A 24156-nucleotide genomic window follows, 5' to 3' on the forward strand; every position below is an offset into this window, starting at 1 on the left:
ACCGGGAATTTTGGTATTGATCCGATACTAAATAAATACAGGCCCAGTATCACTGATATCGATACTGATACCAATACCGATACGTTTTCATACTTAAGCTTCAAAGGATCCAAAAGACCTAGGATAGAATTTCGCCAAACATTGTACGTGACAACAAAATACTTTATTATCACAATTAACATTTTGTTTAAAAAAAATCACTCAACACAACTTAAAACAAAATCTCCTGAGGTAGATCAATCAACTTCAATCAACTTTTTTCTTATATAGCGCCAAATCACAACAAACAGTTGCCCCAAGGCGCTCCACCTTGGTAGAGGGTTGACAAACCACAATACAACAAAATTAACACACCACAACAAAAATGGCTGGCACCGCTAAGCCACGTGACGGCGCAACAACAAAACACCAAAGGGGGGAGGGTGCACTGCTCTGTGTTGTGTGACACAGCGCAGCACTGCTCTTACAGACAGACTGTAGACTGTGATGCATGCGCAGCAGTCAGTGTGTGCGGCAGAGAAAAAAAGCTTGAGTATCGATCTTTTTACACGAGGATTGTTCAATACCAATACCAGCGTTGGTATCGATATTATCGATATTAGGATCAATCCACCCACCTCTACTGAACAGCGGTTATGAAGCCAAAATTGTCACCATGTTGACAGGACTTAACTCCACCTAACTCCCCACCAACCAATAAATGGGTAACGAAGTGGCGCATGAGCAAGACTGGTGTGACCTGAGTGGAATCTGCAAGTTAATAAATAAGCTAAATCGAGCAGGCTAACCTTAGGTTAGGCATATTGTTGCTTACTGGGTGGTGGCTTTCTTAATGGGGAGAAAGGTATTAAGGCAGGTATTAAGTTTCTATCTCAATAACCATTGTGTCATCAATGCAGCTAATCTATAAATTAAATTCTAAGTTATTTTGGCTTCCTGCGATCCAGATGAGTGAGTGAGTGTTATTTTGGCTCTCCACAGCAAATCCAGTATGGATTTGTGTAATTTGTCACATTTAATAACTGCACATCTTTGGATGTTGGAGGAAGCCAGAGCACTCAGATGGAACCCTTGCAAACAGGGGAAGAATATGCAAACTCCACACAGAAAGGCCCAAATTGGGAAGCGATCCCACAACCTTCTTGCTGTGAGGCATTAATGCTAACCACTAAGCCACCATGCTGACCCATATCTGTGCTATTTTTAATAAAATGCTCATAAAAGACAAACACGATAGCCATCCGCTGCTCACATGGCCCTCAAACACAACATAGTTGTCATTCATTCATATTTTTGGCCTAAAATAGCTTAAACTGATGAGTCATATAAAAATTAACCCCCCCAGACATTTGTCACAAACAGGGAAAACTAGCTATAGAGCACAAAGCTATTTTCTTCTTCTTCTTTACCATTTATTATTTTTGCTGTAAAGTTGGTGATTTTGGGCACCTTTGGGAGTGACTCACTGTTGGAACCAACCTCGAGTGGCCATTCAAGGAACTGCAAGATTCGGCACTTTCACGGTTGCTTATTTGTTAGCACTGGAGGTTGTTGGTTGGATGTGATACAAATTAAATGCCATTTCTGACACAACTCTAGCTTTGCTATGATGTCCAGCAACTTCTTGTGGATCCCTCTTATTCTCAGTAGAGCGCCACCCGATCGACAGAATCAAATTCTGCAAAGAAGAGCTGTTGATATTCAGGCTTGCATTCAATGAGCAGTCGCGGAGCTAGCTTAAGTTAAAGGCAGAGTTTATGTTGAAAAAGTCTGTATTTTTCCTCCAGAAATGACTGTTCCTTCATTCCAAACATTTTGTACACAGTAAAACATTAGGTCAACGTAAAAATATGATGTCAAATGTTGCCTGAAGTTAAGAAAACAAAAACAGGATTCTTGCAACACCATAAAATTTTTCCTTTGAAATAAAATCCCAGTTTAAGTGAACTTGTTCCTGTACTTTATCGAGAACAGTCCATTCAATCAACCTCTAAGTCATTTAGCTAAATTAAACCAGACTGTTGGGCAAACGCTTCATTATTTTGTCCAAATCTTATTCTTTTGGTTGCTCATCACAGCGGATCCTGTGTTGATTTGTGTGTTGATCTGACAAAAGTTTTTACATCAGATGTCTTTTCTCTCACAACTCCTGATGTGTGTACAAGGAAATTGTAGGATGTGTGGATGTGAACTGAGGCAAGAGCACAAGGGACGAAGTCTGATAAGTGAGAAAGAAGCAGAGGCACAGTAACACTAAACAAGCAGACATATTATCAAAAAAGTAAAACGCCAATCTTTTTACTCAATTACCCAAAACGTTTTATGATCCGTTTTATTTTTTAGATTACTTTTTGCTTCAGTGGCTTTTATTCCCTCTTAACTTCTTCGTTAATGCAGTTTGACAATATTCATAAAAGCATGATGACACAAACATTTTAATGCACACATTCACCAACAGGCCTCCATAACAGACATGACATACATGACTGAAAGGCAGCTATATGATCTGTGAATAATCACAACTCCAGAATCAAAAATGCTTATTTTGTACTGTCCAGAGGTGTTCCCAAGCCAGTTGGGACATATAATCCCTCCAGCGTGTCCTGGGCCTCCTCTCAGCTGGCCGTGCCTGGAAGACCTCTCTAGGGAGACAACCAGGAGGTGACCATCCTCTCAAGATGCCCAAACGACCTCAGCTGGCTCCTTTCAATGCAAAGAAGCAGTGGCTCTACTCTGTATCCCTCCTGGATAGTCAAGCATCTCACCCTGTTAGCCAAGATACCTGACGGAGGAATATCACTTCTGCCGCTTGCATCTACAATCTTATTCTTTCCATCATTACCTAAAGCTCATGACCAAAGGTAAGGATAGGAGCGTAAATCGACTGGTAAATTAAGAGCCTGGCCTTCTGGCTCAGCTGCTTCTTCACCACGGTGGTCCGGTACAGTGTCTGTAAAACATCAGATGCCGCCCCAATCTATCTATTGATCTCACGCTCCAATATGATTATTTTATATTGCAAATTTTTGTATTTGTGCATTGTTGTTATAATTGTTGTTGCAGTAAAGCACTTTTTTTCTGAGGAGGCACTATATCAGTTACACGTAAACTATTATTATTATTATCATTATTATTATTATTATTATTGTATGCAGATTTTCACATTTCATAGTTCAGGCGTTGTTATTGAGCAATTTTGTGTTATTACAACATCAGTAATCTTTTGTCATACTGATATAGAATAACAAACAGGTATAATCCAGGTTTACAGTGTATGAAACTACAAAGATATGGCCAGAGTTGCTCTTATCTGATAAGACAATTTAGATATGTGTCCTGCGAGGTGTGTCTATTTTTCAGTTTATACAATCAGGTATCTGAGTGAAGTTACAGCGTGTCAGCATTTCATGTCTGACAAAAGCAGAGCTGCTGTTGCCATATCATAAAACAGAGAGGACATTAGGGGCTCGTGAAATCCAGGAAAAAGACTCCAACAAGAACAGAAATGATTGGAAACGTCTTCACAACATATTTTTTTCAACAGTGTGGTTCAAATGTTCACCTGATTCTGAGCGGAAGATTGAATCTGAAGCCAGTGATAACACTCACCACATCGCCATCACTGACAAAGACTTCTGTTACAGCACATGTACGTGCACTATTGTGCAAAATTTTTGAAAATATTAGCAATATTGGAAAAATATAACTCATGTATAATGGGGTTGGTTTATATTAACAGTTCAAGAATTTTATCCACCTCAGTAAGCTCAATTCCCTGGCATGCATTCAGAGCATAGGAGAAGAGGGTACATGTCACCAAAAACCTATAATTTATATTACGTTATCATAAATAAACCAAAGGAGCAATACTTCGACAAAATAAAGACAATTATTGGAATTAAGCCTTAAGAATGCAAAGAGTGGCTCTGTGAAGTGAAGGAGCATCCAAAAGTAGCATTTTACCCTGTCTGTGTGAACATCAAGGTCTACGTCAAGGTCCACTTTCAATTTACAAATGTGTGGATGTAGGAACTACAGATTTTCAATCAATGACCAGAATATTATTGTTTGAACTAAGGCAGGTAATCTCCACTGGCCACACAACCAGTAAATTGTCTGAAGTTAGCTATGTAGCTACCACCCTACAATATGTATCTGCAGCTAGCTGTAATTTCATAACACAAATCTGTTTCGATACTAACTTAACTTTTTTCCATGAGCAAAACATCATATTTGACAGAGTGTTGCTGAAGATTATGTTTTTCCTTTTTACAGCGGTGAACCATGCCATTCAACAACTCTTTGTCATCTCGGAGATTTGGATTCCTATGTTCAGCTTGCATTGAATTTCCCACTGGTTTTCTATGCCGGTTGTGAGAGTTGTTGACTACACAGGAAATATTTGTCATTGTAATTGAGTTTTTGATTCACTGAGTTTTTAAATTGGATCACTTCACTCAGTATTTTCTTCCAAGAATACACAATCTGTACAGGATCCTCCATATCCTGAACTCCCAGGGTGCTTTGTGTTGCTACATAAATCGAAGAAGGGCCTTTATTGTCAGTGTACTTCAACATTTAACTTCTGAATTTATTACAGCATTCTAGCTAACTCAGAAGTTGTAGGTTGCAAATGGGAATGACATCACTCTCAAGTTAAAAGCATTACCACACAAGCAACTCAGAAACCAAGATGGCTACTTCTAAGAAAGCCTTTCTTGTGCTTGTACTTCCAGAGTATGGAGAACAACGAAACAAATGCGTGATCCATCAAAGAGACCAAATGGAAGACGACAGATGGCGCAGAAGGCATGTTGGCACTTCATTTTACTGCGCAGTTTGTATCACAGTGCAGCCAGTCACTGCTACCAACATCTACCTTAGCCAATATTAGTGGCACCAGTTGAAAACATCACTGTATTTCACTCATATAAACATCACAGCAGCATGTCCACAGACAGCAGTAGGACACTGTGGTGTGGACAACTTATTAAAATGGACATTTTAAAAACAACACCACTTATCTACTGTTGTTACTCCGAGCAGCCATCTTGGATTCTCTGGGCATGTGTTGATCGAACTAGTTGAGGGGTCCTGTTCTTCTCTATAAGAGTCCAGGCAAAGTCAGATTACCAGAGCAAGAATTTTAGCTGAGGAAGCTTTTGCGATTTGAAGCGAAACATCCTCGCGTCAAGCAACCCAGTCCAGTCGAAGATTCAAGCTTCTCTACTATGGAAACCACCTGGACAACTGAGAGCCTTCACAGAAACATAGTTGAGGTGTTGGAATTATGAGTTAAGGAACGTTACAGTTGGAACTAGTTGGACCTGGGGAATTATAAACTCTGAATGCAACTGGAATGTACCATAACCCTTGGTACTTATAGGTCGATACAATCCACCCACTAGGAACGGTGGACTGCCACAGTCCAGCAACAAACTCCAGATTGAGAGACATTACTTTGTTCAAGGGCAGTGAAAGGAACATGACGAAAGGAACTCCACCCACATGGGTGCAATCAGACCTTCTTACGATGCGATAAGTGCTAACCACTGAGCCGCCATGCCGCAAATCAACTTTTATGTTGGATGATACTAAACTCAACTCAACTAAAACATTTTGAAGCACAAGTGAATAAACAAGGATCTCACTGTTTCTGAACTTCATATTTAAAGGCTACCATCTGTACACACACGAGCATCTACATTGCTTGTGAATTAGATGAAGCAAAAAGTGCATGAATCGTATTTGTCCTGCTTTGTACAGTAATAAAGATGACATCGCCAAATAGTCAGTTCCATTTAATATTAACCAGCATAATACTTCTCATTGAGTTACAGACTGACAACACATTTTCAGTCCCTCCTCATCACATTTTGACATTAGGTCATCGTCCCTTTGCGTCACTATGTCGCAAAGGAGCTACTAAGTTTGTCACATATTGACGTTCAGTCAAAATGAACCTTTTACGTTAAACTTTCATGAGTTTGGAGGGATTCTCACAACAAATGCAGTAACAGAACAGTGCCTGTAGCAAAAAAATACAACACAAATTTAACTGTTTTGCTATGTTTCTTAAACAGCAGTTCCACAAGAATATGACAGAAACTTGACCTGCTCACTTTAAAATAAAAAAGCTTGACTTTTTGCTATGTGTTATGTTACTATGCAGCCTCCCTTGTCTCCCTTATAGGGGTTCTTTTCATCTGGAACACCTTTAATCAGCGGATCGTTGGGTGCCAGACCCTCCACAAAGGCAATGGTGTCTGCACAGTTTGCTCCAACCTGTTGTTCGGAGAGAGAGGGGGAATCAAAATAAATGTTAGGATAAGATAAATCTTCTCATTTAAGATTTTAGAAATTGTCTCAACTCATTGTTTTAATGCCTTTTAGTGTTTTAAATGAAAGAATGACAAAACATATTTACTTACTGGTGTTCGTGGTGTGTTCACTTCCTTCTTTAACTGTTCAAGCTCCATTTTTAAGATGTCCTTGTCCGACATATCCCGAGCCATCCTGGCTGCAGGAAGACAATAACATCAGTTATCTAGAGGATCTATTCTCATGTTTTGCATCTTCATTTTCTTTAATGTTTTTCTCCATAACATCCAAATTAAAAGATTTAGCACCGTGCAAGTGAAGGCAGCACAGACAAATGTCAGCACTTTGCATGTTTACCTTATGAATGGCGGGATCCCCAACAATCAGAGAAAAGTTCCAACTCCTGAGTTCATAAGCTGTTTTTATTTGTCTAGTTGGGTGACTTCTTTACACTGACCGGTCCATGTCGCCCCGCTGATCTTCACCGCAGCTGATCCTTGTTACTGGCTTTTTGGAGAGGTCACCACAGGATTGGACCTGATGTCACCAATCTCCCCTGATGGGATTAAAGAATCAGCAGGTGCAACCCCTGAACAGGAAGGAGGATAGGAAGAGCACATGGATTATAACAGATAATGAAAGTGATGCAGTGAACTAAGAGCTCAAAGCATGAATGTCATGAACATTGTTGCACAATAGTGTATGCAGGGGTATTGTTTTCTGTCCTGTGTGTCTGTCAGTGTGCAAATATACCGTACAGTGCATCCGGAAAGTATTCACAGCACTTCACGGTTTTGACATTTTATGTTACAGCCTTATTCCAAAATGGAGGAAATTCCCCCCCCCCCCCCCATCAAAATTCTACTCACAACACCCCATAATGACAACATGAAAAAGTATTTCTGAAATTTTTGCAAATTTATTAAAAATTAAAAAACAAAACTAAGAAATCACATGTACGTAAGTATTCACACCTTTTGCTTAATACTTTGTTGATGCACCTCAGGCAGCAATTACAGCCTCAAGTCTTCTTGAATGTGATGCCACAAGCTTGGTTCGCCTATCTTTGGGCAGTTTTATCCATTCCTCTTTGCAGCACCTCTCAAGCTCCATCAGGTTGAATGGGGAGCGCTGGTGCACAGCCATTTTCAGATCCACTGTAATCTTATTTTAACCAGGCAGTTGCACTTTTTTAATGTATCTTAATAACAACTTGAAATCAAGCAGTTAGCTTCAGCCAGTTAAACTGCAATGGTTATTTTGTAAATAATTTGTTAAAATTGGCTCTTTATGAAGATTTTGAGTTGTGAAACAATTTGTAATAACTTTGTAACTCCAAAATAATGGCTAATTTGTGAAATTGGACCACAAATGTATCATATTTAATTCCTTCTTTGGGAAAGAAAGAAGCTCCAGGCCTTTAGCAGGACTTCTCTAAGCCATTTTCAGGATCTGGGTTAGTCTCATCTACTCAAGATTAAAGTGAAACACGTCACTGTGGATTAACAATGTGGGCACACTCCTGAATATCACCAGTGTACCATATCGTCAGTCACCAAGTGATGAAAAACAGAAGGAAAATAGTCTTTTCCAGCCCTATTTTGGTTCCACACTCTGAGTCACTATATTTAAAAATAATAATTATAAAAAAAAAAAGATAAAACTCTAACCTATTCATGAACTATTTTAGCGTACACATCACACCTAACTGCACTTTAATTTTCACAAGGAGTGTTTAAATGTTTTAGCCAGTTCAACTAGCAGCTACAAAAAGACCCACTTAATGCACTTAAAGCTTCACAGGCAGGGGTGTGGAAAAAGCTGTGAACTGATAACTATTTAATAGAATTAGATAACATTTTTTACAATTTAAAATGGAATGTCCCAGACCAACTCCTTTTTGCACCTTTTTTGCAATTCAGCATTTGTTTTTCATGTGCAAGCACTGTTTATCACTAGAAATCACTTATACTTCATTGAAATTAATTCATTGTGGATTGGCTTTTAAATGGTTGTTATGGTGTCATTCCCAAAACATTATTTATTTATTTACAGTGTGTCCAGAAAGTATTCACAGCACTTCACTTTTTCCACTTGTTTATGTTACAGCCTGATTCCAAAATGGAGTAAATTCATCTTTTCTCTCAAAATTCTACACACAACACCCCATAATGACAACATGAAAAAAAATTGGTTTTTTTGTTTTGTTTTTTTGCAAATTTATTAAAAATACAAACCTAAGAAATCACGTGTACTTAAGTATTCAAACCCTTTGCTCAGTACTTTGTTGATGCACATTTGGCAGCAATTACAGCCTCAGGTCTTCTTGAATATGATTCCACAAGTTTGGTGCACCTATCTTTGAGCAGTTTTGCCCATTCCTCTTTGCAGCACCTCTTAAGCTCCATCAGCTTGGATGGGGAGCGTCAGTGCACAGCCATATTCAGATCTCTCCAGAGATGTTCAATCAGATTCAGGTCTGAGCTCTGACTGGGCCACTCGAGGACATTCATAGAGTTGTCCTGAAGCCACTCCTTTGATATCTTGGCTATGTGCTTAGGGTCACTATCCTGCTGAAAGATGAATCGTGGAACCAGTCTAAGGTCAAGAGCACTCTGGAGCAGGTTTTCATCCAGGATGTCTCTGTACATTGCTGCTTTCATCTTTCCCTCAAGCCTGACTAGTCTCCCAGTTCCTGCCGCTGAAAAACATCACCACAGCATGATGCTACCACCATCGTTCTTCACTGTAAAAACGGTGCCTGGTTTCCTGCAAACATGACGTCTGGCATTCACACCAAAGAGTTCAATCTTTTTTTCATCAGACCAGAGAATATGGTTTGAGAGTCTGAGAGTCCTTCAGGTGCCCTTTGGCAAACTCCTGGTGGGCTGCCATGTGCCTTTTACTAAGGAGTGGCTTCAGTCTGGCCACTCTACCATACAGGCCTGATTGGTGGTTTGCTGCAGAGATGGTCGTCCTACTGGAAGATTCTCCTGTCTCCACAGAGGAATGCTGGAGCTTTGACAGAGTGACCATCGGGTTCTTGGTCACCTCCCTAACTAAGGCCCTTCTCCCCCGATTGCTCACTTTAGACGGGTGGCAAGCTCTAGGAAGAGTCCTGGTGGATCCAAACATCTCCCATTTACAGATGATGGAGTCTACTGTGCTCATTGGGACCTTCAAAGCAGCAGAAATGTTTCTGTACCCTTCCCCAGATTTGCGCCTTGAGACAATCCTGTCTTGGAGGTTTACAGACAATTCCGTTGACTTCATGCTTGGATTGTGCTCTGACATGCACTGTCAACTGTGGGACCTTATATGTAGCCAAGTGTGTGCCTTTCCAAATCATGTCTAATAAACTGAATCTATCCAAGAAACAGGATACACCTGAGCTCAAGTTTGAGCTTCATGGCAAAGGCTGTGAATATTTATGTACATGTGATTTCTTACTTTTTATTTTTAACAAATTTGCAGAAATCTAAAAAAAAAAACTTTTTCCACATTGTCATTATGGGATGTTGTGTGTAGAATCTCAAGGGGAAAAAAATATTTAATCCATTTTGGAATAAGGCTGTGACATAACATAATGTGGAAAAATGAAGTGCTGTAAAAACTTTCCGGATGCACTGTACATATTCATTGTTATTTGGGAAGCAATCAATTCATTCATCACTGGCACAGCCAAATATATTCTAGGCTTTTCCAAAGCCTAGAATGTAGAATGCACCCTGTAAAATGCAGAAAGTGAACAGACAGATAAATTAATCCATTACCTCCAGTTTGTTAACACACCAGCTGGCTTGGGAACGTCTTGGGATACCACGGGAAGAGTTACAGGACTGGGCTGAGGATAGGAAAGTGTGGAATGAGATACTTGCTCTGCTGACACCGCAACCCGGACCCAGAGAAGCATCTGAAAATGAATGATAAACAATAAATATTTGTGGTGTAGCTTTTCAGCTTTAATTCAAGGGGTTTAAGAAAAATGTTACCTTAAGGAATTATGTCCATTTGTATACACAATGTACCCATTTTCAGAGCCCGAAAATAACTGGATGAAAAAAAATATTGTAACAATTATTGGTAATACTTATCATCACTTTGACGGCCAGTTTTCTTTAGATAAGTCAAGGGATAGAAACATGATCACTTCAATGTCACAAAATATGTCTTGGACTTCATTTACATCAATCTTTAACCACCATTTGCCTCATGCAGTGCAATACATCTCGTTCGCATAGAGTTGATCAGGTTGTCAATTGTGGCCTGTGGAATGTTGGTCCATTCCTATTCAATGGCTGTGCGAAGCTGCTGGATATTGGCAGGAACTGGTACACGCTGTCATATACGCCGGTCCAGAGCATCCCAAACATGCTCAATGGGTGACATGTCCGGTGAGTATGCCGGCCAGGCAAGAACTAGGACATTTTCAGCTTCCAAGAATTGTGTACAGATCCTTGCAACATGGGACCGTGCATTATCCTGCTGCAACATGAGGTGATGTTCTTGGATGTATGGCACAACAATGGGCCTCAGGATCTCGTCACGGTATCTCTGTGCATTCAAAATGCCATCAATAAAATGTACCTGTGTTTTTCGTCCATAACAGACGCCTGCCCATACCATAACCCCACCGCCACCATGGGCCACTCGATCCACAACATTGACATCAGAAATCTGCTCACCCACACGACGCCACACACGCTGTCTGCCATCTGCCCTGGACAGTGTGAACCGGGATTCATCCGTGAAGAGAACACCTCTCCAACGTGCCAAACGCCAGCGAATGTGAGCATTTGGCCACTCAAGTCGGTTACGACGATGAACTGGAGTCAGGTTGAGACCCCGATGAGGACAACGAGCATGCAGATGAGCTTCCCTGAGACGGTTCCTGACAGTTTGTGCAGAAATTCTTTGGTTATGCAAACCGATTGTTTCAGCAGCTGTCCGAGTGGCTGGTCTCAGATGATCTTGGAGGTGAACATGCTGGATGTGGAGGTCCTGGGCTGGTGTGGTTACACGTGGTCTGTGGTTGTGAGGCTGGTTGGATGTACTGCCAAATTCACTGACTCGCCTTTGGAGACGGCTTATGGTAGAGAAATGAACATTCAATACACGAGCAACAGCTCTGGTTGACATTCCTGCTGTCAGCATGCCAATTGGACGCTCCCTCAAATCTTGCGACATCTGTGGCATTGTGCCGTGTGATAAAACTGCACCTTTCAGAGTGGCCTTTTATTGTGGGCAGTCTAAGGCATACCTGTGCACTAATCATGGTGTCTAATCAGCATCTTGGTATGGCACACCTGTGAGGTGGGATGGATTATCTCAGCAAAGGAGAAGTGCTCACTATCACAGATTTAGACTGGTTTGTGAACAATATTTGAGGGAAATGGTGATATTGTGTATGTGGAAAAAGTTTTAGATCTTTGAGTTCATCTCATACAAAATGGGAGCAAAACCAAAAGTGTTGCGTTTATATTTTTGTTGAGTATATATATATATATATATATATATATATATATATATATATATATATATATATATATATATATATATATATATATATATATATATATATATATACAGTAGTGTTCAGAATAATAGTAGTGCTATGTGACTAAAAAGATTAATCCAGTTTTTGAGTATATTTCTTATTGTTACATGGGAAACAAGGTACCAGTAGATTCAGTAGATTCTCAGAAATCCAACAAGACCAAGCATTCATGATATGCACACTCTTAAGGCTATGAAATTGGGATATTAGTAAAAAAAAAAAAAAAAGTAGAAAAGCGGGTGTTCACAATAATAGTAGTGTGGCATTCAGTCAGTGAGTTCATCAATTTTGTGGAACAAACGGGTGTGAACCAGTTCAAGGATGAAGTCAGCACCTGTTGAACATGCTTTTCTCTTTGAAAGCCTGAGGAAAATGGGAAGTTCAAGTCATTGTTCAGAAGAACAGCGTAGTTTGATTAAAAAGTTGATTGGAGAGGGGAAAACTTATATGCAGGTGCAAAAAATTATAGGCTGTTCATCTACAATGATCTCCAATGCTTTAAAATAGACAAAAAACCAGAGACGCGTGGAAGACAACGGAAAACAACCATCAAAACAGATAGAAGAATAACCAGAATGGCAAAGGCTCACCCATTGATCAGCTCCAGGATGATCAAAGACAGTCTAGAGTTACCTGTAAGTGCTGTGACAGTTAGAAGACGCCTGTGTGAAGCTAATTTATTTGCAAGAATCCCCCGCAAAGTCCCTCTGTTAAATAAAAGACGTGCAGAAGAGGTTACAATTTGCCAAAGAACACATCAACTGGCCCAAAGAGAAATGGAGGAATATTTTGTGGACTGGTGAGAGTAAAATTGTTCTTTTTGGGTCCAAGGGCCGCAGACAGTTTGTGAGACGACCCCCAAACTCTGAATTCAAGCCACAGTTCACAGTGAAGACAGTGAAGCATGGTGGTGCAAGCATCATGATATAGGCATGTTTCTCCTACTATGGTGTTGGGTCTATATATCGCATACCAGGTATCATGGATCAGTTTGGATATGTCAGAATACTTGAAGAGGTCATGTTGCCTTATGCTGAAGAGGACATGCCCTTGAAATGGGTGTTTCAACAAGACAATGACCCCAAGCACACTAGTAAACGAGCAAAATCTTGGTTCCAAACCAACAAAATTAATGCCTCGCAGATGTGAAGAAATCATGAAAAACTGTGGTTATACAACTAAATACTAGTTTAGTGATTCACAGGATTGCTAAAAAAGCAGTTTGAACATAATAGTTTTGAGTTTGTAGCGTCAACAGCAGATGCTGCTATTATTGTGAACACCCCCTTTTCTACTTTTTTTTTTTTACCAATAGCTCAATTTCATAGCCTTAAGAGTGTGCATATCATGAATGCTTGGTCTTGTTGGATTTGTGAGACTCTACTGAATCTACTGGTACCTTGTTTCCCATGTAACAATAAGAAATATACTCAAAACCTGGATTAATCTTTTTAGTCACATAGCATATATATATGGGCAGCACGGTGGCTTAGTGGTTAGCACTGTTGCCTCACAGCGAGAAGGTCATGGGTTCAATTCCCGTGGCCTTTCTGTGTGGAATTTGCATGTTCTCCCCGTGTTTGCGTGGGTTTCCTCCGGGTACTCCAATTTCCTCTCACATCCAAAGACATGCGGGTTAGGTGGATTGGAATCTTTAAAATTGTCCTTAGGTGTGCATGTGGGTGTGTCTGTGTTTGTTTGTCTATTTGTGGCCCTGCGACAGACTGGCGTCCTGTCCTGGGTGTACCCCGCCTCACGCCCTATGGGATAGGCTCCAGCCCCCCGCGACCCTTAATTGGACTAAGCGGTAGTAGACGGATGGATATATATATATATATATATATATATATATATATATATATATATATATATATATATATATATATATATATATATATATACGAGGTCTGTCCATAAAGTAACGGTCCTTTTTATTTTTTTCAAAAACTATATGGATTTCATTCATATGTTTTTACATCAGACATGCTTGAACCCTCGTGCACATGCGTGAGTTTTTCCACGCCTGTCGGTGACGTCATTCGCCTGTGAGCATGCCTTGGGAAGGAGTGGTCCCACCCCTCGTCGGATTTTCATTGTCTGGAAATGGCGGAATAAAAAGGACTTTTTTTCCATCAGAATTTTTTCAGAAGCTGTTAGAAACTGGCACCTGGAAAACATTCGAAAAATTTATCTGGCTTTCGGTGAAAATTTTACAGGCTTCACATAGAATAAGGACTATTACTACAGGTTTAAGGACCCCTTTAAGGACGGTCGGTGTGCCGCGCTCCGAGCTGCGACGTCGCGGCACAAACCACTGGATCATTTCTGAGCTGATGGCTCTGTGGATACGAGACCGTTGTGTGCTCTTTCTCTGGTTATCACAAGAGCTGGACATCAGCCATTTTCCGGCAGATTTCACTTTTAACAAGAGATTTTGTCATGGAAAGCCGCGCGGAGGCTTCGCGCGTCACGACCGATTCGCTTTGGAAGCGAGACAAAGGAACACCTCCGTTTCGGAGTGTTAGAGGACAAGTTGGGACATGTCCAGCGCTCCACAAATTCTCTTATACTCACTCGACTGGTAAGCACTGAAAGCCGAGATAGGCATGTCCCAACTGCGCATGAGGGTTCAAGCATGTCTGACGTAAAAACATATGAATGAAATCCATATAGTTTTTAAAAAAAATAAAAAGGACCGTTACTTTATGGACACACCACGTATCTCATAGAATCCAATGTACGTCAACATTGTTTGTACATTGCAGGCCAAGCATTCAACACAGTCAGAACTATTCCATTAATTAATCCTATTCGTTCAACCAATCATCTACACCACTTTTTTTTTTTTTACCAAAATTGTAGCAACTTTAACTTTTGACCCCTGTACAAATTGAAATTGACCTTTTGTCACCATTCTTAATGTTTTTTTTACTCCATAACTTCATAATATTCAGTCACAGATAGTCCAAACTACACCTTTTTGGAAAATTTATGATCAGACAAATAATGTGGCATAGTTTTCAGTATGGTTGGAGCATCTTTTAATTTTGACCCCTGTGTTAATTGTTCAGTTGACATCTACCTGGATGCCTATTAAAAATTCAAGTGGCCAATTGTTTTTTTCAAAAAAGAGTAATTGCTAAGGAATATTTGTGCCGAATTTTGTACTTCTGTCACCATTTTCAGTATTTTTTCTTCAGCTGTTCTGCTGGACTTGAAGCTTTGCTGCAGGGTCACTGTTGCTTATCTGTGATGATGCATTTGATCCACTAGATGTCGGTGTTGTGCCAAACTTTATTAATTTCTTTAACTTTATTTTGGAATCTATGGGAAATGTGAGAAACAAGGAAATTTATATTCTAGTGTGTTAATTATATTTTTTAAATTATGTTCAATTCGTTTAATCAGTGCTATTTTGTTTTTGTTTTTTTTTCTTGCTGTTTGACGTCATCTCTCTATCTTTGTTTCAGTCGTTTCTGGTATCATTATATGTCAATAAGAGCGATAGTTATATAATAATACCTTCATCTGATTTTATTCGACCCTCATCTTGATGTTTGCTAATGCAGTATCTCGGACGCGGAAATAAACTCTTTCAAAATAAAAGCACGAGAGGTTACCTCTATCAAGTCTCTGCAACGCTTCACATTAAACGACGCTTTTATTTTGGCTTGTGTATGTATTTCGGCCGGAAGACCATTGAATCTCTGCGGTCGCAGTGGCGGACTGATGGGTTGTGACTATGGCTGCTCCTAGTAGGAAGCAGGTACTCCGGTTTCTGTGCCAGTTTGGAGCGTTTATATTGACCCGGTTCGGCTTTTGGAATTGCTTTAGTATGTTGATGCTCTTTGCCGAACGAGCAGACTCAAAAAGGTAAGAAACCACAGAAGGAAGCGTTGGTTTGCTAACGAGCTACAGTTCGATCGGCCTGTCTGCTGACTTTTGACAGTAAAATTATAGCCAATAGTTTACTTTATTATTTAAACTAGATTTGGAAGCAGTTTATAGGTAGGCGCAACGCAGGTACCAGACAACAGACGTGTGCCTTTTCACGTTTCAGGGAAACCCTAAGTTCCATTTCAGGATTTAGACAAAGCCCCTCCAGGTTGAAGTCAAGTTGTTTAATTACATTGCATGTCTGTCATTTTAAATGTGGCGTTCTCATACTTGTGGTCACAACATGCATTCACTGTCTCTTTATTTAAACTAGGCGTGTATTTATGTGTGTGGCAGGCAGCCTTATATTTACTTTGAAACGTCCCCTCTCTGATTTTTCCTGTAATTACAGTTTAGGTCCTCGTCTGGACCCAGAAGTATTATGTTTCAGTTGTTATAACCCTGGTCTAGTTCCCTACTTCAGTTTTGACACGTGCGTGCATGTGCAGAATCTGAGTTCAAGGCCAGTAAATAAAAGCACATGACAAGGAAGTATAAAGTTATTTCATTTGATGAATTTAACCTGTGTGTGATCATTAATTCCATAATTAATAAAGCTCTTGTTTTGCCAAGTTCTTCTGGTGTGCTTGTTCAAGGTACTCGGCAGCGAACACTAATCATTGAGAGCTGTCTGGGTTAATCAGACTAGTAACTAAAATAAAGCCTTGTAACTACATGAAATAAGGGCTACATAGTAATGCTTGCCCCTTCGACATTGGTGAGTAAACAATGCCGTCAGACTAGTGCACCATGTATGGGTGGAAATCTTCAGGCGCCTCGCAATTCGATTACAATTCTGAGGGCTGAGATTCTATAATACAGTAAAACAACTGTTGATGAATCTTGTTTTCTCCCCGTGTCACTGTGTGACTATTTGGGTATTAACTTTTCAAAGCAAAGTATTTGTAATGATCCATTTATGAATTAATTTCTGACACATTACCGATTTTTGCACAAGGCCAACATTCCTCCAGGCAGTATCAGCCATTTTGATGATGACAAAATCACACATTGTGCAGCGAGATTGATGAGTGCTTTATTTATAGTCATAGCCATGTGCTTTTTGTTTATGCTTTAGGGTTAGGGCTAACAAAAATTGATGAAATACCTGGAGTCAACGTTGGAGGAATGTCTTCCTAGTGTTAAACTATACATTACCAGCACAGGCATATTTGCACCTGTGCAGCTTATTCACTGATTCAAAATTCCAAAACCCAGGCCTGTGTAAGTGTGGGCTCATGGATACTGACTCAGTATTTGGATTAGTACCGCTCCAGCAAAAAAAAAAAGTCAGACTCACACCTGCAGCTTGTTCCTGCCTTTATGTGGACTTCATCATGATGCATGTACACATGGGATGTAGTACACAAATGCAGTTTCTACTTGCGCCAGAATAATTAAAACAGGAATGTGCTTTCTGACAACAGTGAAACTTTGCTGCACTGCTGATTAAAACTGCAGAAAATATGACTTGACACGTTACCTTGTTCTCATCTTGCTTTGAATCCGAAGTGGTTCAGCAGGATGAACTGTGCACAAAGTGTACTTAAACGCAGTGCATGACAATACATATTAAAATGAAAATGGTGTTGGAGACAGTTTGATGTGATCAGCCATGATACTTGGCAAATGTTCTAAGGTATAGGGAAACCTTAGAACTTTCATGTTTTACTGTGTGACCTTGAAGGATGATGTGTGCAAAGTGCTGCGGACTGGTTTATTTATTCACGTCTATTTGTAAATTAGACTAAATGGGGAATGAGAACAGAGATTCATGCCCAAATAATGGAAAGCATTAACTTGAAGTTCTTGGTTGGCTCCACCAGGAAGCCAGACATCCACGTACCATACCTGTATGTGGACATGGGGATTGCAGTGCTGTGTGCCAGCTTCATGTCGTTTGGCGTAAAGAGGAGGTGGTTTGCAATGGGCGCAGCCATGCAGCTCGCCATCAGCACGTATGCTTCGTACGTCGGCGAACAGGTGCATTATGGCGAGTGGCTGAAGGTGAGCAGGTCGGCATCCATGCCAGTTCACAAGCCTTTAAAATCAATCATTTCTTTATTGAAAATGATACAGTGCTGCAAATATCATGTATTAGCCAGTACCAATGTTTAAAAACAATCTTTAGCATTACATTTTCATCTGAAAAACCCGCTTGCACAATTTGAACATTTTCAACATCTTGCATATGTCACGCTTTGTCAACTATTTATTAAATTGAAAAATTGGAGCATTTGTAGAATTTATTTTCAAAGCTTGAATTTCCACTCTGACCTTAATGTCACAAAGGCAACAACCTCTTCAGATTAAATACATGAGCTGATCTGTGTCGCCGTGTTTATAATTTAATTTTTGTTCTGTGCTGCAGGTCCGAATGTATTCCAGAGCTCTGGCTATAATCGGGGGATTTCTGGTTCTGGCCAGCGGGGCGGGGGAAGTGTACAGGCAGAAATCTCGCACCAGGTCCCTGCAGTCCACTGGACAAGTCTTCCTGGGCGTATATCTGATTTGTATAGTAAGAACAAGACAGATTAAATACACTTTAAAAAAAAAAAAAAATTTTTTATACTATACATCACTAAAGGCCTTGGATTCAAAGGCTAAAATATTGGATGTTGACTGTGTAGTCCATAGTGCTGTGTTTTGTGTACATACGTTGACAGCTTCCAAACCAGACAACTTTTATTACTGAATAAGCAGTACCACTTTCTCCCACTAGGTGTACTCCCTCCAGCACAGCAAAGAGGACCGGCTGGCCTATCTGAACCACATCTTTGGGGGGGAGATCACTCTGATGCTGCTGGAAGTTCTGTACGGGGTGCTGGCGCTGGCCTTCCTGTCCGGCTACTACATGCGGCTGGCGGCTCAGATTCTGGCCAGCGCTCTTCCTCTGGTCATCCTCTTTATCGACGGCAACCTGGGCTACTGGCACCACACTCGCAAAGTGGAGTTCTGGAACCAGATGAAGCTGATAGGACACAATGTGGGAATATTCGGTGCCGTGTTAATCCTGGCTACTGATGGTTAAGCCCCCCCCCCCCCCTTTTTTTTTTTTGGATAACACACTAAGGTGTTCGTGCAGGATCAAACTGACTGGACTGTGCACGAATTACTGTCCCTCAGTGACCTCTCAGGACTCATTCGAAATAGACTGCTGGATGATCACGTAATGTGAAACGTTTGTCTCACTGAACAGCTGTTATGTTTGCTTTTGGTGGGGTGGGGCTTTTTATATATATATATATATCTTTTTCTGTAATGCTCTGAATTTTTGAGTATTAACATTGTCTCCAGCGAAAAGTCTTAAATTGTCAAGTATTGCTTTATGGCATGTTTTAAAACTGCTAAATATTTTTGGTAGAAATACAGGAAACTGAAATGTTGACAGTTGTAATTACAGTCTACATTTCTTACAACTTGGGTTTTCCAGTGTGACTATGTTTTTTATTAAGCACGGCTTTGTATTTTCTGTGGTAATAGTTAATTAGATCCACACAAGCAACTGTTATTTTTTCATGGCTCAGTGTTAATGTAATTAAGCTTAAATACCAGAATGTGTATCGTTCAAATACATGAATGATGAATTTTACATAAATACATACAACTCCAATTCAGAAATAAAATAACTTTATATGAAAACTGCAAATAAAACAGTGATTGTTGAATTTACTTTGACTTTTCTTTACAGGCAACTCACTGTAAGCACGTCTTAGTGTACGAGTGTGTGGTCATCTTTGCATTTTTCATTTAGGAATTCTCTGCATGTTTTCTATAGACCTTCTCACCCAGCGTCTGTATATTTGACCGGAAATACGCAATTGTTGTGGAAACCTTTCCCGGCAATCTGTAATGGCTCCGTAGCAACAGTAAGGAAGAGGCTAGCGACAATAGTGTTGAAGTAATGCTCAAAAGCAGGCATACCGGTCATTTCATTCCTTCCCTGTTGATTGTGAAGTTCATCAGAAATTGATTCAAGCTATCCGGCGGGATGAAGGATAGCATCTAGCCCTCACAAACGCCATCTACTATATTTGATACTATGAAATGCAAACGCACGCACATAAACACAAACATTACCAGAGAAAAATGCCGAGCTGATATTGAAAGCATTCAGCTAACATTGTTACAAGACGTTCACTTGGACAACTATAGACAGAACCAATTGATATAATGCTACATAATAAGTAGACAATTTACAGACGGTAAGCTATATCCCCTATGTTTATGGTATACATACATTATGTCTAAAAAATGGCCACAAAAGCTGTAATCTGGATCAGATCTGGTGTTGCAGACCAAACAGTCCGCCCCTTTTATGATAAAAAAAATAATGCTGAATTCATGTGGAAATGATTGTTGTACTAAAGCTTCAGATATCTGATTACTGGTGTGCAGTTTGAAGCAGAAACAAGGTGTTAATCCGTGAACCGCGTCATCGGGGGACTGTATGGTCTGCGACACAAGATCAAACTCATTCGATAAAGGATACCATCCTACATAACGCTCTCAAATATGAAAGAGATTTTATCTTTTTTGACGGTTATGAATTTTTGAAAATTCATTCAATGGTTCAAGAGGGATTTTTGCTGACTTTGCCCTTTGACCCATGACCAGTTCTTGCCTATCAGGGTATGAATCTTCAGTAAAACTTTTATGATATATGAAAAATTGTGGGCTCCAGGCTGTTCATAAACGGGTGAAAACATAATCTCTTGCCCACCTACACTGGCGTAGGTGTGATCCTACAAGGAACCCATGATCCTTCAGTGTTGCCATATTCCAGAACTATGTACCTGGAAGGTCCAGAGCTACAAGGCATTCCGTGCTCAGACAGTCAAGGAAAGGCTGAAACATAATCACAACTGAACAAGAAATATGCCAAGTAAGATTTTCAAAAGTTTTACGGACAGATGACTGACTCTTATTGGTCAAGCTGAATAACAACACAGCACCAGTTCCTGTCGGACAACAGCAAGGTGGAGCATCAGTATGCTATCATTCAGGATGACCTACTTGGACCGTTTCAGGTTGAAGATGAGCCTTAAATCAACTCAAACTGCAGTCAGATTTTAGGCTTTGTTCAACCAGCGGTACAGGAAACTGACACTCCATATCACATGCATCCAAGTCCTCCACTGCTTGACCAGCCAGTAAAGGCCTCAGCGATGACAGAACTCCTCACCTGACTTAAACCCCATTGAAAACTTGTGGACTCTTCATAAATGTGACATTTACAGTGAGGGAACACAACACTTCTGTGCAGCATTCTCAACGCTGTGGTTACTGCTGCATCAAAAGTTGATCATAAACACATTGAGAAAATTGACATGGATGGACGGCTTATGCCAGTTATTGAAAATAAAGCAGATACCCACATCTGCACTATTTAAGTTTAGAATTTTTAACTCAGCGCGTTTTTATGGAATGGTTTTTGGAATGAGAACTGTTCTACTAGTTAATGTGTTTATAAAATGAACCCCCCCACCACCACCTCAGGGTGAGTCAATTATATAATATTTATACACAGTAGTGTTCAGAATAATAGTAGTGCTATGTGACTAAAAAGATTAATCCAGGTTTTGAGTATATTTCTTATTGTTACATGGGAAACAAGGTTTCAGTAGATTCTCACAAATCCAACAAGCCCAAGCATTCATGATATGCACACACTTAAGGCTAATTGGGCTATTAATAAAAATAAAAAAATAAAATAGAAAAGGGGGTGTTCACAATAACAGTAGCATCTGCTGTTGACGCTACAAACTCAAAACTATTATGTTCAAACTGCTTTTTTAGCAATCCTGTGAATCACTAAACTAGTATTTAGTTGTATAACCACAGTTTTTCATGATTTCTTCACATCTGCGAGGCATTAATTTTGTTGGTTTGGAACCAAGATTTTGCTCATTTACTAGTGTGCTTGGGGTCATTGTCTTGTTGAAACACCCATTTCAAGGGCATGTCCTCTTCAGCATAAGACAACATGACCTCTTCAAGTATTTTGACATAATCCAAACTGATCCATCATACCTGGTAGGTGATATATAGGCCCAACACCATAGTAGGAGAAACATGCCCATATCATGATGCTTGCACCATCATGCTTCACTGTTTTCACTGTGAACTGTGGCTTGAATTCAGAGTTTGTGGGTCTTCTCACAAAATGCGGCCCTTGGACCCAAAAAGAACAATTTTACTCTCATCAGTCCACAACATATTCCTCCATTTCTCTTTAGGCCAATTGATGTGTTCTTTGGCAAATTGTAACCTCTTCTACCCATGTCTTTTATTTAACAGAAGGACTTTACAGGGGATTCTTGCAAATAAATTAGCTTCACACAGGTGTCTTCTGTCACAGCACTTACAGGTAACTCCAGACTGTCTTTGATCATCCTGGAGCTGATCAATGGGTGAGCCTTTGCCATTCTGGTTATTCTTCTATCCATTGGTTGTTTTCCGTTTTCTTCCACACATCTCTGTTTTTTTTTAATCCATTTTAATCAGAATCAGAATCACCTTTATTGTCATTGCACAGCGATCAACAACAAAATTTGCTTGTGCATCCACAAAAACAATGATCACACTCAAACACACTCACCCATACACATACTTCAATAAATACTGAAAAAAGACATCAGGAGATTGGGGGGGAAGCTCTGAGACAAACATAACTCGTATTGCACTAATCCCACATATTGTCATTATCCCATATTGCACGTATCCCTCTAAAACATCAATTAACAGTAAAAAATACCCAACTTAATAAAACCCCTTAAATAGCATAAAAACAGTAATAAATATACCTAAAATTAAAAAATAATAAAAAATTATTGCACATGTCCGTCCTTATTTTAATTAGAATAATGCAATTGTTTCAACTGAAGCTTGGGCGTGTCTGTTCAGTTCTATAACAGCTCGAGGAAAGAAGCTGTTTTTCAGTCTTGTGGTGTGGGCTTTAAAGGCCCGAAAACGCCTGCTGGATGGAAGCAAAGAAAAAAAGTGATGTGAGGGGTGTGTTCCATCCTGCAGAATACTGCTTGCTCGGCGGAGACAGCGAGTCCTAAAAACATCATCCAATGAGGGCAGAAGGAGACCAGTGATCTTTTCTGCCGTTCTTATGACTCGTCTGATGGATTTCTTGTTTTCAGAACAGTTTGCAAACCATGCTGTAATGCAATAGGTTAAAACACTCTCGATGGAGCAGTGATAAAAGTCCTTGAGCAGCTCAGCCGACAGGTTGTTGTTCTTCAATGCTTGTAGAAAATAAAGCCTCTGATGTGCCTTTTTGACCACAGCAGATGTGTTAACTTCCCATTTAAGATCCTCAGTGATCCAGGTGCCCAGAAAATTAAAACAAGAGCATTGGAGATGATTGTAGATGACCAGCCTATAATTTTTTGCACCTGCGTGTAAGTTTTCCCCTCTCCAATCAACTTTTTAATTAAACTACGCTGTTCTTCTGAACAATGTCTTAAACGTCTCATTTTCCTCAGGCTTTCAAAGAGAAAAGCATGTTCAACAGGTGCTGGCTTCATCCTTTCTACTTTTTTTTTTTTTTACTAATAGCCCAATTTCATAGCCTTAAGAGTGTACATATCATGAATGCTTGGTCTTGTTGGATTTGTGAGAATCTACTGGTACCTTGGTTCCCATGTAACAATAAGAAATATACTCAAAACCTGGATTAATCTTTTAGTCACATAGCACTACTATTCTGAATGGTTCAAAAAAAATAAAAGTTGGAAATTCATTACTCTCACCCCTTCATTTTATGATGCTTTGGGGAAAAAAGAAAGCCTGCCAAATATTTTTGTCATACATTAATATTTAGAGGTAGCACATCATAGCTGAAGGTTGTAAATATATCAGTTATCGCTGCCCGAGTGCCCGTGCAATAGGTTATCCATTATCCAGTATCTAATCACATCACTTATAAAGAGGATAGAAGTTAACCACCTGAGTGTAACTAAAGTATAATTTTATATTCAATTTAAAACTATACCTGGGTTTAAATATTTCTCACAAACAACATACTTTCAAAAATGTTATTTTAGGCTACAAGCTGAAAATTTTGCTTCAATTCACAGCTTCTTTTCTTTCAGATCTTTGGTGATGGTGAATCTAACATGAGATAAATGTAAAAAGAGACACTTGCTGACTTAACATGCTTAACCATTAACTGGAAACTTCAGTAAAACATGTCAGCTACTAGAAGTAGAACATTTGTATACCTTATTGGTTCCACCGACTGAAATAAAGGGAAACAAATTGCCCTCAAATGGGCAAATACTCAAGGTATTTTTCTTCAAACACACTGATTTGAAGAAAACTGTCCATGA

General features: G+C 39.7%; 2 protein-coding genes across 2 annotated transcripts; one reads left to right on the plus strand and one right to left on the minus strand.

The window, feature by feature from the left end:
- Positions 1-5979: 5979 nt before the first annotated feature.
- On the minus strand, positions 5980-6795 carry gngt2b (guanine nucleotide binding protein (G protein), gamma transducing activity polypeptide 2b). The gene is made up of 3 exons (XM_034194331.1): positions 6679-6795; positions 6432-6520; positions 5980-6285 (listed from the first exon to the last, which is right to left on the minus strand). The coding sequence occupies exons 2-3, from the start codon at positions 6513-6515 to the stop codon at positions 6157-6159; spliced, it is 213 nt and encodes a 70-aa protein (XP_034050222.1). The 5' UTR covers positions 6516-6520; positions 6679-6795; the 3' UTR covers positions 5980-6156.
- An 8801-nt stretch (positions 6796-15596) lies between these two features.
- tmem101 (transmembrane protein 101) lies at positions 15597-19174 on the plus strand. Its single transcript, XM_034194532.1, has 4 exons — positions 15597-15751; positions 17641-17821; positions 18186-18332; positions 18537-19174. The coding sequence occupies exons 1-4, from the start codon at positions 15621-15623 to the stop codon at positions 18843-18845; spliced, it is 768 nt and encodes a 255-aa protein (XP_034050423.1). The 5' UTR covers positions 15597-15620; the 3' UTR covers positions 18846-19174.
- Positions 19175-24156: the final 4982 nt, after the last annotated feature.

Source organism: Thalassophryne amazonica, chromosome 18 (genome assembly GCF_902500255.1).
Source record: "Thalassophryne amazonica chromosome 18, fThaAma1.1, whole genome shotgun sequence".
Classification (NCBI taxonomy): Eukaryota; Metazoa; Chordata; class Actinopteri; order Batrachoidiformes; family Batrachoididae; genus Thalassophryne; species Thalassophryne amazonica.